This window comes from Ictalurus furcatus, chromosome 21 (genome assembly GCF_023375685.1).
Source record: "Ictalurus furcatus strain D&B chromosome 21, Billie_1.0, whole genome shotgun sequence".
NCBI lineage: Eukaryota > Metazoa > Chordata > Actinopteri > Siluriformes > Ictaluridae > Ictalurus > Ictalurus furcatus.
Window position 1 is genome coordinate 2,789,562 of NC_071275.1, and position 22,247 is coordinate 2,811,808.

Here is a 22,247-nt window from a genome sequence, read left to right on the forward strand (position 1 = left end):
ACTATTCTTCAGTAAAAATTTCTTCAATTGATTGCATCTCTTGACTCCTGGTTTTCATTGATCATATCTGGTCGCATCTGGGTCTTGAACTGTAAATTCCCCTATAGGTAAATATATATATTTAACCTTAGTGGTTCTACAAAGCACTTCACACTGTTTCTCATTCACCCATTCACACTGTTTCTCATTCACCCATTCACACTGTTTCTCATTCACCCATTCACACTGACATAGGAAATCACAACGCTGCCGAGACAAACACACAGGGTTAGATAATCTGAGTGATGAGGAACAGGTGTGCTTTAATTAGTACACGCATGCAGGCTCTTGAGTAATGTGGTCCAGTGGGCTCTTGGGTAATATGGTCCAGTGGGCCCTTGGGTAATGTGGTCCAGTGGGCCCTTGGGTAATGTGGTCCAGTGGGCCCTTGGGTTATGTGGTCCATTGGGCCCTTGGGTTATGTGGTCCAGTGGGCCCTTGAGTAATGTGGTCCAGTGGGCTCTTGAGTAATGTGGTCCAGTGTTAAAACTCAGGCGAGTGAGAGCTCTGGTGGTCGATTGGGGAATCTTCCCCGGCATTCATGAAAACAAGTCACTGTTGATTTCAGAAATAAAACCTTTAATAATATCTTAAAGCTTTTACTAAAATTTGCTTTCAATTATCTTAAAAATGAAAGTGAAATGACATACAATTAATTTTCTGCAAGATGTGAACAACTGTGAAGTCTAAACTATGCATGTACATGTATTAGCAACAATCATGATCCACATAATCACTCTCATTCGGGATTAAAGTCATCAACAACTTTTATTTCATTACATTCTGTGGTGTTCCTCCATTACTGTTAAATGTTAATGAATATACAGTGCCCTCCACTAATATTGGCACCCTTGGTAAATATGAGCAAAGAAGGCTTTGAAAAATGTACTTTATTGTCTAACCTTTTGATATTTTGTTTTTAAAAAAATCATAAAAATACTCTGCTCTCATAGATATCAAACAATTGCAAACACAACACAGGTGTATAAAAAAAATCTGTTAAATATATGTGCAACAATTATTGGCACCCTTATGAATTCATATGAGAAAAATATATTTGAAGTATATTCCTCTTGATACATTTTTGGGGGTTCATAGAACTTATAGCACTGTTTAACAGTTTCCATCATCTCTCTGTACTACAACTTCAGAATACTGTGCTCCTCCCATTCTTGCTTCTGCTCCTAAAACACAGCCATGAAGCAAAAGAGGTAGAAACTTGAGTACTTAATTTTCACATCTGCGATGGGCCACATTCTTTTAATAAAAAACAGAAATCCCTCATAAATGGGTTAACATCTTAAATTAAAAATGCTATTTTTATTTTGTTCAAGTAAATATAGCCTGTGGTGTAACTCATCATGCAGCATGAACATCACAATTCCTTGCATTATTTCTAAAGAAACTTAATGCAAGAACTCTCACTTACTGTTGTTATCTCGTCACACTTTGTGTGTCTTCCAGAGCTCTTCCTCCTACTGCTGGACTGAGGTTAGACTCCAGCTGAGTACTGAACTCCATTGCAGGCCAGTATATTTCCTCAGCTTCATCCAAGGAGATCTGGAAGTTCTACAACCAAAGTTTGTTGGACTTATTTACTTCCTCACACATTCAGTCAGTTAATTAAGGACTTAATTCATCAATCATCTAAACAGCTCAAAATAGTTTGTGTACAAAGGAGAAAATGTCACCAAAATGTCACTGAAGAAGAATCTCACAGACGGATTGCAGAATCTTAGCATTAAAATGGGCCTTGTGTTCCTGAACATGAATGTATAAGTAACATTTCTGTATGAGAACTAGCAAGGAAGCTAACAAAGAGATCTGTTTCAGACTTTTGACCTTCTTGTGACCTGGACTCTGTTTGGATCGATTCCAAAATTCTACCAGTTCATCTGCTGGTTGTATAGATAATTCCATATAAATACTACAAACATTCAACCACACGTTCTTGAGATATCACACTAAGGTGAATCTCAGACAAATGCAGGGACGAATGTAAAGTCTGACAACACAAAACATAATGCCTCCACCACCTAGTGACTGAGGCATAAAAAAACATACCTTTAACAACTCCTCGTTGTGTGTTAACGTTTCTATCACATTATCGTACTGTGACTTCAGGATATTGTGAGCCTCCCGTTCTCGCACACACTCCTAAAACAAAGCCATGGAGCAGAAGAGGTTTAGAATTTAGTGCTAAAAGGAGTGCTTCACTTCAGTGAAAAAGGAGTGTGACTTCGAAGTAAAGGGAATTTTGGTTCAATAGAAATTGAGGACTAAATTTCCATAGCAGTACTATAGCATTCATGGCTTTAGTGAGAGGAAAAGCTTACCATTAGTAACTCATCACACTGTTGGAATATCTCTTTATACTGTGACTGCAAGATCTCTCGCTCAGATTCCTAAAACACAGGCATGAAGAAAATTACAAGATTCAGACTTAATGTTCACATTGACAATGGGCCACTTCCGTTCCCCTTTTTGAAAATGATGCTTTGCAAGGGTGTAACAAAATTCACATTTGGAAATGCAGGTTTCTTTTTTCTCTTCGTATTTGTGTGGAAAACAAGTTCACTGTGGTATACATACATTTTCATTGATTGTCAGTTAATATAGCCGGGGGTCACACTATCCTAACCACATTTCTCTATTAATAATGAGTGCCTTTATCCAGCAGAAAAACTCAAACTGAGCAAGAAAGCACCCAGTTGTTGTTTCTGTCCATGTAGCTCACCATAATCCTATGGCTGGACCTTCACAGTATAAGCACAAAAGTTTACATACACCTAGGCGAAAGATATCCATTCTCGGTTTTTCACGACAACAAAAGTTGTAGAAGGAGAAGCAGAAAAAACACTTTTGACAAAATCCAAGATGGCGGAAAATCTGATTAGGTGAAAATCGACATCATAGGATGCGTTGAACTCGTTCCGTATGATAAACAGGAAGGAAGCTAACAAAGAGATCTGTTTCATACTTTTGGCCTTCTTGTGACCTGGACTCTGTTTGGATCGATTCCAAAATTCTACCAGTTCATCTGCTGGTTGTATAGATAATTCCATATAAATACTACAAACATTCAACCACACGTTCTTGAGATATCACACTAAGGTGAATCTCAGACAGATGCATGGACGAATGTAAAGTCTGACAACACAAAACATAATGCCTCCACCACCTAGTGACTGAGTCATAAAACATACCTTTAACAACTCCTCGTTGTGTGTTAATGTTTATTTCATATGATCAGAGTTGGGTGTATGATCAGAGTTTACCGTATTCTAATTACTTTTTCTGATAACGTAGTAATGTAACGCATTACATTTTAAATGTATGTAATTTGATTACAGTTACTGATGTCGGTAAAATGACATTACTTGCATAATAAATTTATTGTTAAGAAAACAATATCAAGTAAAATGTATTTTTAAAATAAATCACGTTTTGCCCCGAAGATTTCTCCTTTAGCCCCGAATAATTCTCCACTTGGAGCGGTTTGTCACTACGTAACTGAATGTCACTCAAAGAAGACCATCTGTAATTTTATATCTTCAGTGAACAGAGACCAGACCAATCAGACAGGGTTTACAGAAAAATACGTGGAGACGCTCGTGTCTTATTGGCTGACAGATCTCAATTCAGCCAAACGCTAGCTCACAGTCAGTGTGAGGAAAAATGGATATACACCAAATTTTTTTCGTAAACCAGTAAAGGGGCTGAAACAGTAACATCCTCTGATGCTGAGCAGGAAAACGAGGTGTGTAAATGTCTGAGTTCCAGTTTACGTGAACATGATATGAGCAGAACATAAGGACAGATGATGTACTTTACATGGCACTGCAGCAGCTAGCAGTAGCATGATAGCTTAGCTGTGCTTCCCCTTGGCTAGCGACACCAAACTAGCCTAGTTAAATAAGTTTTATATTTTATCGGTCTGGGGGTTCTACAGTGACAACACCTGAGGCAAGTTTTATGGTAAATCCAACCTTTTCTGATCATATCATACACTGACACACTAAAACTACTGAAAAAACTATGAGTTTCATTTTGTAGTGTATTTTTGTAGGTTAGATAGGATTTGAAAGCAACGTGAAAGTAAAGTAATTAGTAATCTGTTTACTTTTTACATGCAGTAATCAGTAATGTAATCAGATGACAATTTTAAAGCAGTAATTAGTAATCTGTAGTGGATTACTTTTTTTGAGTAGCTTACCCAACACTGCAGATGATCATACTGTGACTTCAGGATATTGTGAGCCTCCCGTTCTCGCTTACAGTCCTAAAACAAAGCCATGGAGCAGAAGAGGTTTAGGAGGTCAAGGAGTGCTTCACTTCAGTGAAAAAGGAGTGTGACTTCAAAGTAAAGGGAATTTTGGTTGAGTAGAAATTGAGGACTAAATTACCATAGCAGTACTAAAGCATTCATGGCTTAGTGAGAGGAAAAGCTTACCATTAGTAACTCATCACACTGTTGGAATATCTCTTTGTACTGTGACTGCAAGATCTCTCGCTCAGATTCCTAAAACACAGGCATGAAGAAAATTACAAGATTCAGACTTAATGTTCACATTGACAATGGGCCACTTCCGTTCCCCTTTTTGAAAACGATGCTTTGCAAGGGTGTAACAAAATTCACATTTGGAAATGCATGTTTTTTCTCTTCGTATTTGTGTGGAAAACAAGTTCACTGTGGTATACATACATTTTCATTGATTGTCAGTTAATATAGCCGGGGGTCACACTATCCTAACCATATTTCTCTATTAATAATGAGTGCCTTTATCCAGCAGAAAAACTCAAACTGAGCAAGAAAGCACCCAGTTGTTGTTTCTGTCCATGTAGCTCACCATAATCCTATGGCTGGGCATTCACAGTATAAGCACAAAAGTTTACATACACCTAAAGATATCCATTCTCGGTTTTTCACAACAACAAAAGTTGTAGAAGGAGTAGCGGAAAAAACGCTTTTGATAAAATCCAAGAAGGCGGAAAATCTGATATTTTGAAATTGATGTCATAGGATACGTTGAACTCGGCTTGACCCAGGAAATCCAGGGATTCCTGGATTTTAAATTATGGGCACCCAGTTGAAAAGTTATGACCATAAAGGTCCAAATATGGCCCAAATTTGACCTGATGGTGGCGCTAGAGCGTTGGCAGCATTTGGCCCAAGTTTTTGTATTGCTACGAAAAACAGCTGCAGAGATATAGCCTTGCGACGTCTTGTTTGATATTTTGTAACCTGTAGGTGGCGCTGAACATGCACATGAAGCAGAAACATCATGGTTTCTCATACTATTTGTAAAGTAACTGTGTAATGCAAGGATTTTCTCACTTACCAGCCTCATTTGTTCACGCTTATGGTCATGGTAGATTTTTCCTCGCAGTTCAAGCATATGATCTACAATTTCATCATTTGAGTACCTTTCACAAACATTCTTTTCCTCAACTTCAGCCAGAGAGACCTGGAAGATTGAGAACCAATGCTTATTGACATTATTCACTTCTACACATACATTCATAAACCCAATGACCACAGGTAACATTACTGACGTGTCCAAGTGCATCACAAGATTAATATTAAAACCTTTTATCTGACAAAGCTAGTGACATTCAGGAATAAACTGAATGACTACCATTAATAGAGTGGCGACTGCTGGAGAGAAACAGTCAGCTCAAAAAGATACAACCCAACCTGGAGCTTCTGAGGCTACCAGGAAGACTTAAAACCTGGACTTACAACACAGCATCCTTCCCACAATTTTGTGGCCATTACTAGTCTACAAGTTCTCCTTATCAACTACGCAGAGCTTCAAGAGGATACATCCTGCTATGAAGCCTGAGCAATATTGCTTTGTATGGGAGCTTTACAACAACTACGACTGAGCCCAGGGCAAGGACAGGTGCCAACTGGTCCAAGAGGAAATGAGAGCTGGTGTTGAGGATCTGCATGTAAGTCAGATGGGGGTGTGCATCAACAAGGTGCATGGACTAGATGGGAACAGGCATTAGATCAGAAGATCTCCTGGTCTGAGTTGTGGTAGGCTGAGCCTTTCTGCTTCAAGTTCGTAATCCAATCAGTCAATGACTTCCTACCAAGTCCATCTGACCTCTTCAGCTGAAGAAAGGTTGAATCAGCAGCAGGTCATTTGTCCCTCAGGAGAGGAACACTGGAGCACATTCTCAGCTGCTGCCCAAACGCACTGAGTGAAGGTTGCTACCAATGGTGGCATGACCAGGTTCAGACACCATCTTCAGTGCCAGAGACCAGTGCTCCTTCAACCAGCATGGTAGGCAATTGCCTTTGTCAGAGCAGGAGAGAAGCCCCAGCATCAGCCAAAGTCAGCAGTCATATCTCTTTGAAACAGTACTTGATTTGGCAAATCAGGGTGGACCTGGGGAAGCAGCTCCAATTCCCAGAAAACTTCACAGAGTCCACCCTCAGACCAGACATAGTGCTGCATTTGGAAACATCAAGCAAGGTGCGAGCCCATAGAGGTTGGCTGCAGAGGCTTTACAGCTCAGTCCCTGTGTAAGGCCTACAGCCTGCAGGGCATCACAGGTGTTCAGAAGGAAGACCATCAGAACCACCACAGTGGCAGCAGAGAAGGCCTCTAGATGGCTGTGGATCAAAAGGAACAATTCTTGGACACATGCTACTTAGTCACTGGGGAGGCCAGTATGGTTCTAGTGGACATGTCTGTGTAGTGTTAAGTCTAACAATAGGTAGATATTTGTAGCATACAATCCATTAGGATCCACTGACTTATGCATTAATGGCTCTGGTTGTGTTAGGTGGATGTGTTTGAGTAGTGCTAGGTGTAATGTGAAGAATCCATATGGAACCAATGGCACTGTGCTAGCATTAACATGCCAGTGGGGATTGCTATAGCCTTAATCAAGGGGGAAGCCTGTATGATTCTGGGTCATTCTCTCTCAAATGGTCCAATAATTGCAAAGACATTTTTTTTCTCCTGTGATAAAAGCAGTTTGTAACCTCAGAGCTGTAGTCACTTACTGCTTTTATCACAGGAGAAACAACACCACAGCTCTGTTTGTGACACTGTTCATTTCTAAAACACCCAACTGCACACTGTACTTCCATATTAGGATGAAATCTATGCATGCATACCAACTGTAAACCTGTACCAACATGATAGATTAGGCTGGTTCTTCAAATCTGGAACTCGATGTCCACTGTCCACTGTTTACCTCCAATCTCAAACTCACAATTTTTACAGCAGAATGCCACTCTAAAGGACTTATTTCTGGGAAAATTTCAGGTTCATATCTGGTACCCCACCAGAAATATTCAACCTGAAAGTGAGGGAATTTTTTTTTTTAACTGCCCTTTCTCACCCCCATACAAGAAATGGAATGACCCATCAATATCAGAATATAAGAATATATGAAGAATATAAGCTACTTGGACACAAGCCATGGCCTGATCACCCCTGGCTAGGTTGACTGGGTGAGAGTGTCTGATGTTGAAACACCCGTAACACCTGATGACCTCAGGTTACATCACTGATGATGTGTCCAAGAGATGTATTATAAAACCAAACACTTTTGAGTACTCACCAGAACAGTCGAAAAGGGTTTGTGAAAGAATGAGAAGTGTGTGTTAAAGTTTTCTTCACCTCTGTCTGTGTTAAAGTTTTCATCGACTGATTGTACTGAGACTTCAGATCGCTGTGAGCCTGCTGCTCTTCTTCACACTCCTAAAACACAGAGATGGAGCAGAAGAGATTAAGAATTTACATCTACAATAAGCTTCTCCAGTTACACTTTTTTTGAAAATGTGCATTAAACAGATGATTTGATGTAATTACACCTGAAATATTCGGTTTTATGATAATTATGCTTCGATTTTTTTCAGCCAGCGGTGCCAATAAATATGGGTTAGACAGAGTGTGCTGTCATGTAACTTATACCAATTTTATAAAAAAACACCACACCGAGGCTACTTCAATTAACTTCAACTCAGTTTACTTCCGGTTTCTTTGCATTTGAACAGCGCATGCTTTTACAGAACTTGCATGTAACATAGAGAACATGTCAAATCAGCTACTCACTATACAGAGCATTTATGATTTTGACCCTGTGGTAATTTAATTAGAATCACTATCATACACATCATAAATTGGGGAGGGAACAAGACTTGTCGGAGAATAACCTGTAGGTGAAAGGCAATATGGTCGTGTGTTTGTAGAAAAGCTACTATCATCATCAGAGGAAAGAATAAAAGGGCCCTCCACAGAGGTTATGGGAAACAGTTGAGCCTCAGTTTGAGTAGAAACATGAGCATAGGTCACTGATGGAATGATACGATAAGCGGGAGAATGAGGAAACCCTGGGGGTACAGGTGAAGAGCAGAGACGTTCCAGCAGAGCTGTAATATCCACTGCCAAATGTGCCAGCTGATGAGGTATATATGGAGATTGAGATTGAGCAGCTGAGAGAGAGCTGAAGGAGGGCAACACTGTGGTAAGTGGTAACACTTAAAATATATCCACATATATACATGTACAAGCACATGCAAAGAATGTAGGAAACAGGTATCAATACACAGCATGGAAACAGCATAAAGTTGAAAACACACACTCATAATATGTTTAAGAAAAGCACACACATATACTCGCAGAATGTTTAAGAAGCACCAAAAACGTATAAACAAACTTAGGATTAGAGAAGAAATATGTGTAACATTAAGCAATAATAAAAATATATCTCACCCATATTGAAGAAGTGATAAAATATCCAAATTGTTCAGGACAACGGGGCAATGAGATGAGCACAGCTCGGTTACGGGAAGTGGGAATGCCAGTAAGGGCCTTGGAAAAATTTTAAATACCCGAAAGAAAACAATGAAGGTAAGGGGATATCCAATGGCTGAAAGTGGGTTTTAAGGGGATTCCAAAGTGAGAAAAGTTGGTTCTAATAGTATTTAAAAATGAGAAAGGTAGGATTTAAGGGAACTCAAAAAAAGACATTATTAAAGCATATTGGGATTTCAAAAGAATGAGATAATTGGGCGTAACCAAAAGATAAGACTGTATAAATAAGGCACTGAGTCGGTGCACAGATTCAGATCACTTTGGGACGTCACACTGATTGGATCTCATGTTTTTTGAACAATAAAGTGGATTTTTTCAATTGAATTATCAAGCTCTTCATGAGCTGCGTCAGGTGTGAAAGGTCAAAATGTTGCTTCAATCAGAACAGAGTAAACTGATTGAGGCCAGTCTGAAGGAAATTCCTCTCAGATTGAACAAGGACAATTAATCTCCATTTAATAATCATTAAATAGAAGAATAATGGCAACGTAACACTTTGTGTCCAATTACTTGAAATAAAACTGTTGTTATAAATAAAATGAGGCTGCTCAAAATTGGGATACGTGGCACAAAACCCCTTTTGTTTGCAGAAAGAGAGGCCCCATAAGCCTCCATTTGAATTATTGTGTGCACACAAGCCCCAGACATGTTGTCTAGGAAAATTGGAGATAGGAACCCGAAAACAAGACTGAAATCCAATATATGCCTTGTATAAGGCTTTAAAAAGAATTGAAAAAGTGTGGCTCAATCCACATCAGTCCCCTGTGGAGACATCCTCCTCTTACTCCACCCACCCTGACTACCACCCCACCCTATCCTACCCTACCAATCCCCCGCCCAAGACAGCAGAGGATGTTCTGATGCAACGGTTTCTGATGTGTTTTCTCCCATGGCTGGTCACACTAATCTCATAGAACACCACATTGAGACTTGTCAGGGGTAGTTGTACACAGCCACTCCAAAAATTTCCCAGAACACAAAAAACAAGTAGTTTGGGAAGACCTCTGAACCATACTCTATACTTAAAATACTTAAAACCAGGGGTTTTCTCTCACGTCTGACTTATCTGAAATGCATTTACGCTGACGTGCGGAAAAAACAAAGGCTCAGTTATAGAGTTTAATAAATGGAGGTATTGCTTATTATTGATTAGTACTCAGACCTGATTTGGGCTTATTGGGATCATATAAAGTAAAGCTTACCTTTCGTAAATGTGTCTTAATCGCATTGTGCTGGATCTGCAGCAACTGCAACTCCTGACTTTTTTTATTACACTCCTAAAATACCGTCAAGGAGCAAAAGAGTTCATTTTTCCACATGTACAATACATATTTATTCACATGTACAATACATAAAACTATTCATTATTTGTAAAGTAATTGTTTATTGCAATAATCTTCTCACTCACCATTTCTAGCTCATCATTCCTTTTCCGGGCTTCAGAGAGCTCTTTCTTCAATTCCTGCACTGAGTCTTGCAGTGCATTCACATCAGACAGCAGTTCGGGCTTCTCGTTTTCCAGCCGAGCACAAGACTCCAGCTCATATTTCTCCTCAGCTTCAGACAAAGTTACCTGGAAGTTCAGAAACCAAAGCTTGTTGGCTTTATTTCTACACACACATTCATACACTTTTGACTTATAACTCACTATAAGACCCTAAAAAGACCCCGCCCCCTCCCCTTAAAAAGATTTGTCCCCAAAACGTGACCAAACCAGAATGAACACACACACACACACACACACACACACACACACACTTCATAATAGAATAATAAACTTATAACTAATAAACTCACATTTAACAATAGCATAATAAACTTGCATTTTTTGACTCCATGTTGTGTGAAAGAGTTGCCTATTAGGGGGGCCTATTATGCAAAATTCACTTTTACATGGTGTTTGAACATAAATGTGTGTGGGCAGTGTGTGTACACAACCACCCTACAATGGTAAAAATCTACCCACTCCTATTTTTATATTCCCCATAAATCACAAACAGTGTCTCAAAATGAGTCGTTTTCATTTTCTCTACAATGTGATGTCACATTGGAACAGGCCCCGCCCACAACTGGTGACGGACTCCGCCCTATTAGCGTAGATCCTCCCCTGAGTGAGCAGCACACAGTCTGCCATATTCTCCGCGCTGGAGCAGCTACAGTGATAAGAAGAATGTCTCAGATTCATAAGCTCTGTAAGTATTCTATTGTTGGCTGTAAAAATGAACACAAGAATCTTCATGTACTCCCGGCATCAGAGCCACTGAAGACGCAGTGGAGAAGTTTTATTTTTGAAGGAAATGTGCCCTAAAAAATAGCTACACTTGTGTATGTTTGTGAGAATCATTTTACACCAGACTGCTTTGTGAACGAGGGTCAACATAAAGCTGGATTTTCTGAAAAGTTGATTCAAGCATCAATCAGTACCAACTGTTCATGATCCAGCTTTATATCCAGAAGATGTAAGTATCGCAGTTTATATTTTGTGAATGTTTGCAAATCGCCTTTCCTTGTGCTCATTAGCAGATTCCACGGCTTATGCGGCTGAAGTTACCATTGTCTCTGATTGTATTCACAGAGACCAGAGCTATGTCGTCATTTATTGTCTGTATAATTCATAACAGTGGGGTATTGGGGTATTGTAAGCTGAAACTTCACAGAAACATTCTAGGGACACCTGAGACTTATAGTACATCTCGTAAAAAGGGTTATAATAGGTCTCCTTTAAATCAGGGAACGCTGGGAGCATATCTTTACCTAACAGCCTACTAATTTATACAGCAGCCAGGAGCTGCATAAGTATACATTTTAAATACAAATGAAAACTAATTTTCCATTAAAAAACAGGATGGTTTGAGTGATCATAAGTCTCGTTACATACATACACACGTACACACCATAATCCAGGAGGATAACAGCTCAGATAATGTAACTATAACACATATCCCCTGCTGACCACATTGTAGTACTGAGCTATCAAACTCAGCTTGTTGGATAGTCAAAACCATTGTATTGAGTAATGCATTAGATTATTTGACTCTTATTTAATATCGTTTTTGGGGTTGCCCCAGAGGATGTGCTGTAAGAAAAAACATTATAATAATAAAAACTAAAGTCAAAAAAAGTCACCAAAGTGGCCATATCTAACTGTTTTACTCAGAGTCCTGAGATGTAGAAGTATAAAGTGTACAGTGTAAGTGATTGTGGTTTGGTGAGTACCTCAGAGGCAGTGCTGTCAGTCTGTGTCACAGTGCTGTCAGTCTGTGTCACACTGCCTTCATCCACATCACACATCAAGTCTGGCTCCACCAAATCAGACTCTGCAGAGTCCATCTGCACTGGGTCTAATTACAAAAAGACAAAAACATCAGATTTCACACGATAGGCATTTTGTTGTTCTGATCGTGGTGTAGCTCATTTTTGGAAAGAGAAAAAAAAAGCTTTGGTCAAATGAAAAAACTACTTTTGAAATATGTGGTCGAAATATAGTTTGTATAAAAATAGAGAGAACTCAACTCTGAGGACTTAGAAACACATAAAGAGAAAGGAAGAAAGAAAAGAAGAAAGAAAGAAAGAAATGTGCTACCTTCGGTGGGAGTTGTATCTGCGGGGTCCAGCGTTGTCCTCACGCCATCGCCATGATTATTGAGATAATAATAAACTCCCGCGGCCGAAGCTGCAGCTGCGGCCGCATACAGCAGGGGGCGCAGTGGAAGTTCTGCCACCCGAGAAAGCTCTAAACTCACAAAATGTCGCATTGTTGCACTGAACTCAGCTACACAGCATGCCGATTAGAAAGTTCAAGTAAACACTGAAACGCTGCGTTTCTGTTCCTAATCTTTGACAGAAGCTTCTTCTATGACGTCACAATCACAGAACACATTCCAGAATATTCGAAAATCCAGGCTGAAAAGTGCATTATGTAGATGCATTACTTCCATTTATGACTGATGGATCATGTAAACCCCCTCTTTCTAAGATGTTTATAAAGGCAGACTTACGAGTTATTTAATTTTTATCATCTCCTACTGTCCAGAAACTGATTATTGCTTGTACTATAACACTAACACATAAATATGGATGTTTCCAGACAAATCTCTCTCTCTCGTGCACTCACGTACGCGCACAAATATTAGTCCTGGTCTGGTGACGTCATAGCACCATAAATCAATGTCTAATATTTTAAAAACGGAAGCAGCACAAACGATTGATTCTATTTAGGGTGAATTTGGAGCATGTGGGTGGCTGAGTGACCTCAGAATGACCTATAAATATTCTTTTAATATCTCCAAAACCGAAGCAGCACACACGAACATTTTTACGGCACAAACGATTGAGACTATTTTGCCGACGTTTTGCGTTGGGGGCGGTAGTTGTCGTAATGCGCATGCGTCCACCGCCTGTGTACACGAACAGGAAAACAAGGTGTGTACATGTCTATCTGAGTTCCTGTTTACATGATAGGAGCAGAGCATAAGGAAAGATAACGCACTCTGCTTGGCTCTGTAGCATCTAAACCCATACACTGATAGTTTAGCTGTGCCTGTAATTGGCTAGTGACACCAAACTAGTTAGAAAAGTTTGATATGTTATCGGTCTGGTAGTCCTATAAATAGTGATAACATCCGAGGCCAGTTTTATGATAAATACGAATTTTTGTGCAATTTAAACATTAAAAAAAAAAGCAATTAACCCTTACATGCAAAAAAAATGCATATAAACAGGGTACAGCCCTGAATGGCCAGGCCAGGTTACACACCTGGTTAATGTATGTTTATTCGAGCTGTAACCTTTCTGAATCGGTACCTTGTGTTAAAATATGATTATCTGAAAAGATTCAGGGGGTTAGGAGGAAGCGTCTGAGGTAGGATAGCATTGTGACATGTTCAGTGTCTATTTCAGTGGGGTTAGTCAGGGTACACACACTAGTTAACAAGATATACCAGTTAAAATGCGATATAAGTAGCTAAACATTTAATATTTTTACGATAGAAATGTTAACCGACCGACAGTAATGGCTTATTTTGTAATTGAAAATGTATAATTTACGTGATTCATGTAATGTAATTAAATTTTTATTAAAAATTATCGAAGCTCATGTATTTAGACCCATGTATTTCTAAAAGACCGCGTAAGCGCCATTTTGTTTTGTACAGAAAGCACGTTCCAGTCAGAGTGGTGAAAGTAGTAAAACTATTTTTATAAATATGAATAGCGCTTTCATTCTTTCATTACTTCCATTATTACATGTTGTGATGTATATCATTATACTTTTCCACAATATTACGATTTTTTGAGATGCACCTGTATTTTTGTGTGACACATACATATATATAAAACGTACGTGTTTTTATCATAATAACGCAAAGATCAACCACATGAGGATATCATAGTACATATAGACATCAATGTGAAGAGTAAACAAATCACCCATCGTTTTCTGTCTTTTTAATTCACTTGGGGAAGGCTACAATACAGACTAACTAATAAATAATAATAATCATTTTTCAGTTCTCTATCATGAATAGTAAACCCAAATACTACAAGTTCGAATTCACTTCGAACCTACTGTATATGTAGGTTACTTTACCTTACAGTACAATTACACGTTTCACATATTTATGTATGGCGGTCCCTTTAAAACTGCGTCACTCGCTCTGAATTCAACTTCCGGGTGGTCTGTAGAACGCGCGCGCGTGCGTGTGAAATGTAAAATTTTGCGCGCGAGATGTTCTGTAAGCGCAAGCGCCTTGTTTGCCAGATAACGCCGGGGACTTATGGTGCGAGAAATAATCAACAAGTGTCCTTAAAAATTCCGCGGTGCCGCTGAAATAAAAGTTATAAACATAAAAGAAGGCTGTTCTTTAAATATATAGTCTTTAAAAGTTAGTTGGTTTGACCTGCGCGGTTGTCTGGGGTAAGTTGTAATTCCGAGCTGAATGCTAACTGTGTATTCACTGAGGCTGCAGTCTTCTGAGCTAGCATCTGTGCTAATAACGGTCGTTTTTTATAACAGTCATTTCTGCAATTGTTCTGTTAACTCGGTTCGTTTAAGTTAGCGTTTGTACGCATGCGCTGTAGTTTGTGTTGTGTATCCTGTGTTTTATTCTGCTCTTCGTTTCGCCCTGCCTCGCAGTGTTGTGTGGATCTGTGCATGATGAACTGTGAGCTGTTGGCCACTTGCTGTGCTCTCGGGTATCTGGAGGGAGATAAATACCACAAAGAGCCTGACTGCTTAGGTGAGTCACATTTTACATCAGAGCTTCTTGTACCTTTTGTAACCAACGCCCCCTTTTCCCCTATAGCAGGAGACCACGTATAATGAGTATCTATATTCTATATAATATCTATCTATCTATATATAACCTAATCTTTAATCTGTTTTGATCAATAGATATAAAGCTATATAGAACATGAATGATCAAAAATGTTTCTGATCACTGTAACTACTTTGAACAAGAGAACTAGGTTGTAATAACGTGGACTGTTCTACATGTAAAACATTCCATTCGTCTTGCGTTCTAAAAACATTCGCATACGAATGATGTAAATTGGGACAAAGGCGTGTCTCGTTAGCCGTGACAGTCAGTGCGTTTACATGGACAACAATAATCCACTATTAACCTGATTAAGACGATACTCGGATTAAGAAACTGGCATGTAAACAGCAATTTTTTATTACCTTAATCTGATTAAGGTCATACTCGAAGTAAACACAACTGGAATTAAGACATGTGGAGTACTCCTGTTTTAGTCGCATTATCAAGCTGTATTACAGACATGTAAACACCTTAATCACACTATTAACGTCGTGTGAGAGTTTTCACCGCATTTTGCGACAGGACACGATCACACACGGCAGTGCTCAACCGTTTTATGGGAAATAAGAGAGCACGGTTGCGTCCCAAACCGAGTACTTGCCTACTACAGGCCTATAGCAGGCGAAATACATGCGTCTCGGCTACTATATCATAGGTAAGTACGCGGTTTGGGACACAGCCCGTGGCTTCAAGCAGTCGTCTATTAGCACGTATAGCACGACAAATAATTAACCGTACTTGAAGCGTTCGTAAAAATTAAAAATAAAAACACCCAAAACTATATATATGGCACCATAACGAAGACGAACTGTATGTTGATACGTGGAATTCTGGAGGGAACGTCGGACGGCGTGGCGCGGTGACGTAATGACGTGTGCCGTTAATCCATCTATGTTCTATAACATGTAAAATGAGTAATGAAAGGAGTATTCTAAAAGCAACTCGTGAACACCTTAATCACGTTATTATCTTACTCAGAGTAAGGTCAATAATTAGATTACTGCTGTCCATGTAAATGTAATCTATGTCAGCTGCCGTGTGATCACCGGGATGTGCTGCTCCGGCTCTCAAGACACTCACTGAACAGAGCAGATGCAGAGAGAGGTGCGGGATTTGTCGTTAGGTGCTTTTTTTTGCAACACAAAAAAAGCCGCTAAAGGGGTCTGAAAAGTTGCTAAGTTGCCAGCACTGGTCTGCACTGACAGCTAGATAAAAGGCAGCTAAACCCCGCCTCTCCCCAGCAAAAATAAAATACAGAGGGAGAGGGAACGCGGGGTTTTTCATTTATGCACATTCTATTTGAAAAGCAACAAAATACACGGAGTACACAAATGATGCCCTGTCTGTGGTTTTTTTTTTGTTTGTTTGTTTTTTTAAATTGAAAACAATTTGCTCCCCCCTTCCGATCTCTCCATGCACCCCACCTGTTGAGACCCACTGTTTTAGATCGTTAATTCACATAATGACCTCCATCACAATCTGTAGCAACTTCCTTAAAAGCTATGTTTATCATGTATTTTCCCTGGAACACTCCGTACTGATGAACTTAATCACAAAGTTGGCACTGATCCCATTTTCAATGTTCAACACAATCCTGATATCAAATCTTCGAAAATGGAAGATAATTTTGTTTCTGTGACATGTCAGTCTACATCACGGGTTAAAATACGCAGAAAAGTCAGATCACAAAACAAATAGGAAATCTAATTAAATACCAGTCGAGTGTTTCATGGTATTCGATTGCTATTGATATTTCACTGCTTTATTTGTCTCCCAACTGTGTGACCTCTCAGAGAGTGTAAAAGACCTGATTCGCTACCTGAGGCATGAGGATGAGACGAGGGACGTCAGACAGCAGCTGGGAGCCGGCCAGATCCTCCAGAATGACCTTTTACCCATCATAATGCAGCATGGACAGGACAAGCCTCTGTTTGATGCCTGCATCAGGTATATTTGCCAAAGCTGACATTAGGGGATGGTGAAATGATCAGAATCTGAAATGTCCTGTGCAACGTTGCAAAGATCTGGCATGTACTTGGGGATTGGGGAACTGAACGAGAAGGGCAAAAGTGTGTCCTAGTAGGATTAGTATATATTTTTACAGCTGATTTATATGACCGAAAGTTCAAATTACTTCATTTACAGTCATACTCTGTCTTTCACTTGGTAAACATTTGAGTGCTCTTTCTCTCTCTCTCTCTCTCTCTCACTTGGTGCGCACTCTGCACTTTCTATCCCTCCATCCCCCTGACCCCAATGTATTATTAATTTCATGGAAATGATTAATAAATAAAATGTGTTTTTCAATGGGAAAGCATATACTTGGGTATGTGTGGGAAATACTCTATGTATCTTGTTCTTATTCTTTTGAATTAAATTGAAAATATTGTATCAAGCTTGGCACCAGATTATCCTATTGAGAAAGTTTTTATGTAATCCTGCTTGCATTTGGTTGCAGGCTCATGGTGAACTTGACCCAGCCTGCACTTCTCTGCTTTGGAAAAATCCCAAATGATGCCACTTTCCGACACCATTTCCTCCAACTGGTGACTTATCTACAAGGATATAAGGAGGTAAAACCAATTTCAGTCAAGAGCTCTGAATTAGAGTGTGATTTTATATTTGTAGATATGAATATTTATTAATCTATTCTTCTTCTAGGCGTTTGCCAATGAGAAAGTGTTTACAGTCCTGAGTGAGACGCTGTACAACCTTCTGCAACTGGTGAGTGTTGCTGAATGGAACCCAATATGTCCAGTCAGTGCTGGAATCATCTAGGTCGAAGGCATCAGAAATTTCCCATCAACCAAATATAATTTATACAGAATGAATGCAAAAGAGTTTGGTTTGTTGGTGGAAAAATGTAGACCAGTTTCTGGTTTTGAATGCACAAGAGAAAACAGCCATAGTGACCCATGTCTTGCTCCATCTCATATCTTTTTTCCTCTTGTTTCATGCTTTATCAGGATTGGGAACAAAGGCAGGAGGAGGATAACTTGCTGATTGAGAGGATTTTGCTGCTTGTCAGGAATGTGCTGCACATCCCTGCTGACCCCAATGAGGAAAAGGTTAGAGTTAATGTGTTTTGGCCTGTTCTTGAAACTGTTGTGTGTTTATATATGGCTGCATATATGCTATATGACCAAAATTCTGTAGATACCTGACTACAACAACCATATATGGACGTTCCCTCAAACTGTTAGAAACACACAATCGTCCAGAATGTCTCTGTATGCTGTAGCATTACTTCACTGTCAGCGTGACAATCCCCCTGTGCACAAAGCGAGCTCCATGAAGATGTAGTTTACCAAGGCTGGGGTGGATGAACTCAAGTGGCCTGCACAGGGCTGTGACCCCCACTGAACTCTTTTGAGCTGGATTAGAACACCAATTTTGTGCCAAGACTTCTTGACAGACATCAGTTGCCCAACCATTTGTGTTCTTATGACTGAGCACAAATACCCACAGCCACACTCCAAAATTTAGTGGAAAGCCTTCTCAGAACCAAAGGGGGGACCAAGTCCATATTAATGCTCGTAGTTTTGGAAAGAGATGTTCAGTGATCAGGTGTCCACATCTTTTTGGCATTGTAGTGTATATTCCAGCTTTCGTTGTTATTTCAATGCGTTGACATTAAACCTTTAATGTTTGCCTATATCTCTGCTAAATTACAGTCAGTTCCCATTTATTATCCCAGTTATAACACATTAAATGATTGTTTCTTAATTCTCTACAGAATGTGGATGATGATGCCAGTGTACATGATAAGCTGCTGTGGGCGATCCACATGAGCGGTATGGATGACTTGGTGAAGTTCCTGGCCAGCGCTCAGAGTGAGCAGCAGTGGAGCATGCATGTGCTGGAGATCATCTCGCTCATGTTTAGAGATCAGGTATGTCCAATGATTTAGGGCAGAAGTCGGGAACCTTTTCAGCTGCCAGAGCCATAAAAGCCAAAAAAGTTATGATTTTTTTTCTTTAAAGAGCCAGAGAAAAGTTACATATTTTTTATGTTTTCATATGTCTTCCTATTATTATAGTTATCTTTACTATTGTTGCATAATTATAAAAAGTGGTAATGTAATAAAGGCCATTTGACAGTTTGCGGGTTCCTGACCTAACTGCCTGCATTTCGCCTAATTAGCCTGTAGGTGGCACTTGGACGTCATTTAACCAGTTAAGATAGTTTAATCAAATGGTAAATCAACACAAGATGCAGTATGTAAGTAAAGAATAAACTGAACACTACTTACCATTAAAGTGCACCTATTATGGTTTTTCAGATGTTACCTTTCATGTAATGTATTATAGAACTGTATGTGAATGTAAAAACACGACACGACAAACGGGAGTTATTGACTCCTAAAAGAAGGAATCAATTCTGAACAGCTGAAACGAGGCGTTAGTGATTCCAGACTTACTTCCTGTTCAAACCTACGTAGGTTTATAACAAAAAACCTCGCCTCTGGTCTTCATCGGCTGCTCGCGAAGAGACGGAGCTGGAACTCGTTACAGTAGTGGGCGTTTCCTTTTCGACACACACTGACAGCAGTTGACCAATCACAACAGACTGGGACATCTGACCAATCAGAGCAGAGTATGTTCTCTTAAAGGATGAGTTTAGAATGGATCATTTAACGAGTCGTTTGTGACACTGGGGGGGGAAGAGGTAATGCTGCAGTTTAAATTATGAGCACGTTAAAGTGTTTTTTGATCTCAGATGCATGTAAATCTATAGTATGAGACCTTTAAAACAAAACTAGGCACGTTTTGAAAACCATAATAGGTGCACTTTAATGCAACTTCCAAATATGCGAATTCGTCCGTCTGTTCGGACTGGAAAGAACGATACTGGTCGTCTTTTATTTCTTTATGTAGTTTTCAACCGATTTATGAATTAGACCAGGAAATCACCATTCTTTTTGAGCTTGTTGTGCTGCAGGTTGGTGTATACACCACAAACCGGCAGCTGTTATGAATTATGTAATATTTTAAAATGATGTAATGTGTAGAGTTTGACACATTAGCTTTCCTGAATTCTTTTTTCCCCCCTGCTGTTGAGCCATAGTCAATCACTGAACAAGCCATATATGGCTCGCGAGCCTAGGTTCCCGACCACTGATTTAGTGTGCCATCTTTGTGTCCTGTTCCAAGATTGTTTTGTTTTACTGAACCAAAGAATGTATGCTTTAGGAAGTTTGAAACTTTTCTAAATATATTTAGTTTTTACTGCATGTTCTATTCCACATTTTAATGCTGTTGAGTGTTTGTCCTCTGTGTGTCTCCTTTGCACTCTGCAGACTCCTGAGGTGCTGGTGAGTGCAGGACAGAGCCGATCCACACAGGAGAAACAGAAAGACACACAAGAGCTGGAAGCCCTCAGACAGAAGGAGATGGCAGAGAAACGGAGCCGCACGCTACAGAGAGGAACTAGGTAAATTAGGATGTTTTGAATGAAATCATATTTTGCATCACGTAGGCACTGAAATAATGGATTCTCCAGACAATGTAGTGCCCTATATGTTCAAATTGTAAGCAACGTGGGATTTACGCAAACTCGCATAACTTCTGGGAAGCAGTCGTGTGAGCTAAATCGAAGACAGCATCGGTCTGTTGATGTTGATGATAAATTTTTTTTTTTTTATGAAGCTCATGAAGAGTCATGTTCTCTCCGTCTCAGGCACTCACGTTTTCGAGGCTCATATGTGGTCCAGGGATTAAAGTCTATTGGTGAGAATGATGTCATTTTCCACCAAGGACTCCACAACGTGAGTAAATCACATAAAAAATAAAGGAGTAATTTAAACAATATTGCTCTTGCTCCCAACTGTAGTTTACTAGCCAAGACATGTAAGACATAGCTAATAACTACCAGTTTATCATTGTGTAAACATGTCTTCATTACACACTTGCTTTAATTGTACATTATTATTGTATTTATTTAGTGTATGTAGGATTGGTTTATTTACTTATTGCAGTTATGATTTGTGGATTTTAGGTGAAACTCAAAGCCGTATTACTTCCATGTTGTACATTGCAACTACTTTTTAGTGTAGTTATGTTCTCCCCATAGTAATAGGGCTTCTGTATAATAAAGGGTGTAATGGAGGAGACTTGGGGTATGAGCAGTTTTGAACTATGAAGAATTTTGTTCTTGGAATATATTTCATTTTCTTTTATTAAATTTAAATTATTTCTGCTTTACTAAAATAAGTAAAGAAGGGAAGACTAGCAGCTTTTATTTCCACATATACAAATAGAGTACAGCGAAATTATCTTCACTTTTTGTCATTTTGATGTGAACACTTACAAGGAGCAGCACACACGAAACCCAATTTAAAATAAAAATGTTTGAGGTTTTTTTTTGTGTGTGTCATTTCTAAAAGTTGCGGTCTTTAACTAACAAACTTGGTTGTAAGAGAAACAAAAATGAGTGTAGGATGTGAGCGGGGGGGATCACCAGGTATTATTTTCTCTAGTGTTTTCCTTTTTCCTCTCTCAGTTCAAGAACTATTCTCATGACTCTGGGAAGGCCGTGAGGCGTGTGCCCAAGCGTAAACAGAGGGCCCGAGACACTGAGACCCAGCGTCGCTCTGTCCTGAACGTGCGGATCTTCCTGCGTGAATTCTGCATAGACTTCCTGGAGCACTGCTACAATAGACTCATGTACCTTGTCAAGGTGGCCATCATTTCAATCCAAATAAAATTGCATTCTTTTTGGTTTTGACGGGAAGTACGGAAGTGAAACAAATGGAGTAGAACATTGCTACGAAAAATGATTAATGAAGCATGATAGACTGGAGAAAATGTCACTAAACACTTCAGAGCCCAGTTTCCCAAAAGCATGATAAAGCTTAGATTATCTAACCTGGTAGGGAGTGTATAATGTGAATCTCACTGTACCATTTAGTAAATATCTTTGTGCTGTAATGGTTTTAGGAAACTCAGCCCACATAAGTTGGGACTAATGGTAATCATTAATAGCCATATTTTTTTTTATTATACCTGTATGTGTATTATTTTATTTTTTATTCAGCAGAATTGAGGGTTGT

The 22,247-nt window shown here is 39.3% G+C and overlaps 2 protein-coding genes across 6 annotated transcripts in view; one reads left to right on the plus strand and one right to left on the minus strand.

Annotated features, from left to right (window-relative positions):
* Positions 1-305: 305 nt before the first annotated feature.
* Positions 306-12,854, minus strand: LOC128625043 (protein Hook homolog 3-like). 4 transcript variants are annotated; one of them, XM_053653065.1, is made up of 12 exons: positions 12,463-12,854; positions 12,096-12,220; positions 10,288-10,452; positions 10,082-10,156; positions 7,683-7,763; positions 5,382-5,507; positions 4,493-4,561; positions 4,256-4,321; positions 2,376-2,444; positions 2,104-2,196; positions 1,469-1,608; positions 306-594 (listed from the first exon to the last, which is right to left on the minus strand). In XM_053653065.1, the coding sequence occupies exons 1-11, from the start codon at positions 12,632-12,634 to the stop codon at positions 1,474-1,476; spliced, it is 1,176 nt and encodes a 391-aa protein (XP_053509040.1). In that variant the 5' UTR covers positions 12,635-12,854; the 3' UTR covers positions 306-594; positions 1,469-1,473. The 4 variants fall into 4 exon arrangements, with proteins under 4 accessions (XP_053509040.1, XP_053509039.1, XP_053509043.1 ...); XM_053653064.1 differs by lacking the exon at positions 306-594 and adding an exon at positions 651-1,223; XM_053653067.1 differs by lacking the exons at positions 306-594; positions 1,469-1,608 and adding exons at positions 1,784-1,800; positions 1,882-1,937.
* A 249-nt stretch (positions 12,855-13,103) lies between these two features.
* timeless (timeless circadian clock) overlaps positions 13,104-22,247 on the plus strand; it is a 30,328-nt gene continuing 21,184 nt past the window's right edge. Inside the window, exons 1-10 of one of the 2 annotated variants that reach the window (XM_053653062.1) lie at positions 13,104-13,301; positions 15,013-15,115; positions 16,990-17,143; positions 17,655-17,769; positions 17,858-17,920; positions 18,163-18,264; positions 18,933-19,088; positions 20,496-20,629; positions 20,876-20,963; positions 21,698-21,874. In XM_053653062.1, the coding sequence (XP_053509037.1) occupies positions 13,137-13,301; positions 15,013-15,115; positions 16,990-17,143; positions 17,655-17,769; positions 17,858-17,920; positions 18,163-18,264; positions 18,933-19,088; positions 20,496-20,629; positions 20,876-20,963; positions 21,698-21,874 (1,257 nt within the window). In that variant the 5' untranslated portion in view covers positions 13,104-13,136. Of the gene's footprint in view, positions 13,302-14,600; positions 14,794-15,012; positions 15,116-16,989; positions 17,144-17,654; positions 17,770-17,857; positions 17,921-18,162; positions 18,265-18,932; positions 19,089-20,495; positions 20,630-20,875; positions 20,964-21,697; positions 21,875-22,247 lie in introns of those variants that run through there. The other variant, XM_053653063.1, reaches the window with a different exon arrangement.

What these genes read in the sequence shown, in the direction of transcription:
- LOC128625043 (XM_053653065.1), bottom strand. Translation starts at nt 12,634, where the DNA reads ATGCGACATTTTGTGAGTTTAGAGCTTTCTCGGGTGGCAGAACTTCCA. An exon ending in AGTGTGATGAGTTACTAATG is followed by an intron (nt 2,197 to 2,375) that starts GTAAGCTTTTCC and finishes GCTTTGTTTTAG; the next exon opens with GAGTGTGTGCGAGAACGGGA. An exon ending in ACAACGAGGAGTTGTTAAAG is followed by an intron (nt 1,609 to 2,103) that starts GTATGTTTTTTT and finishes CTTTGGTTGTAG; the next exon opens with AACTTCCAGATCTCCTTGGA.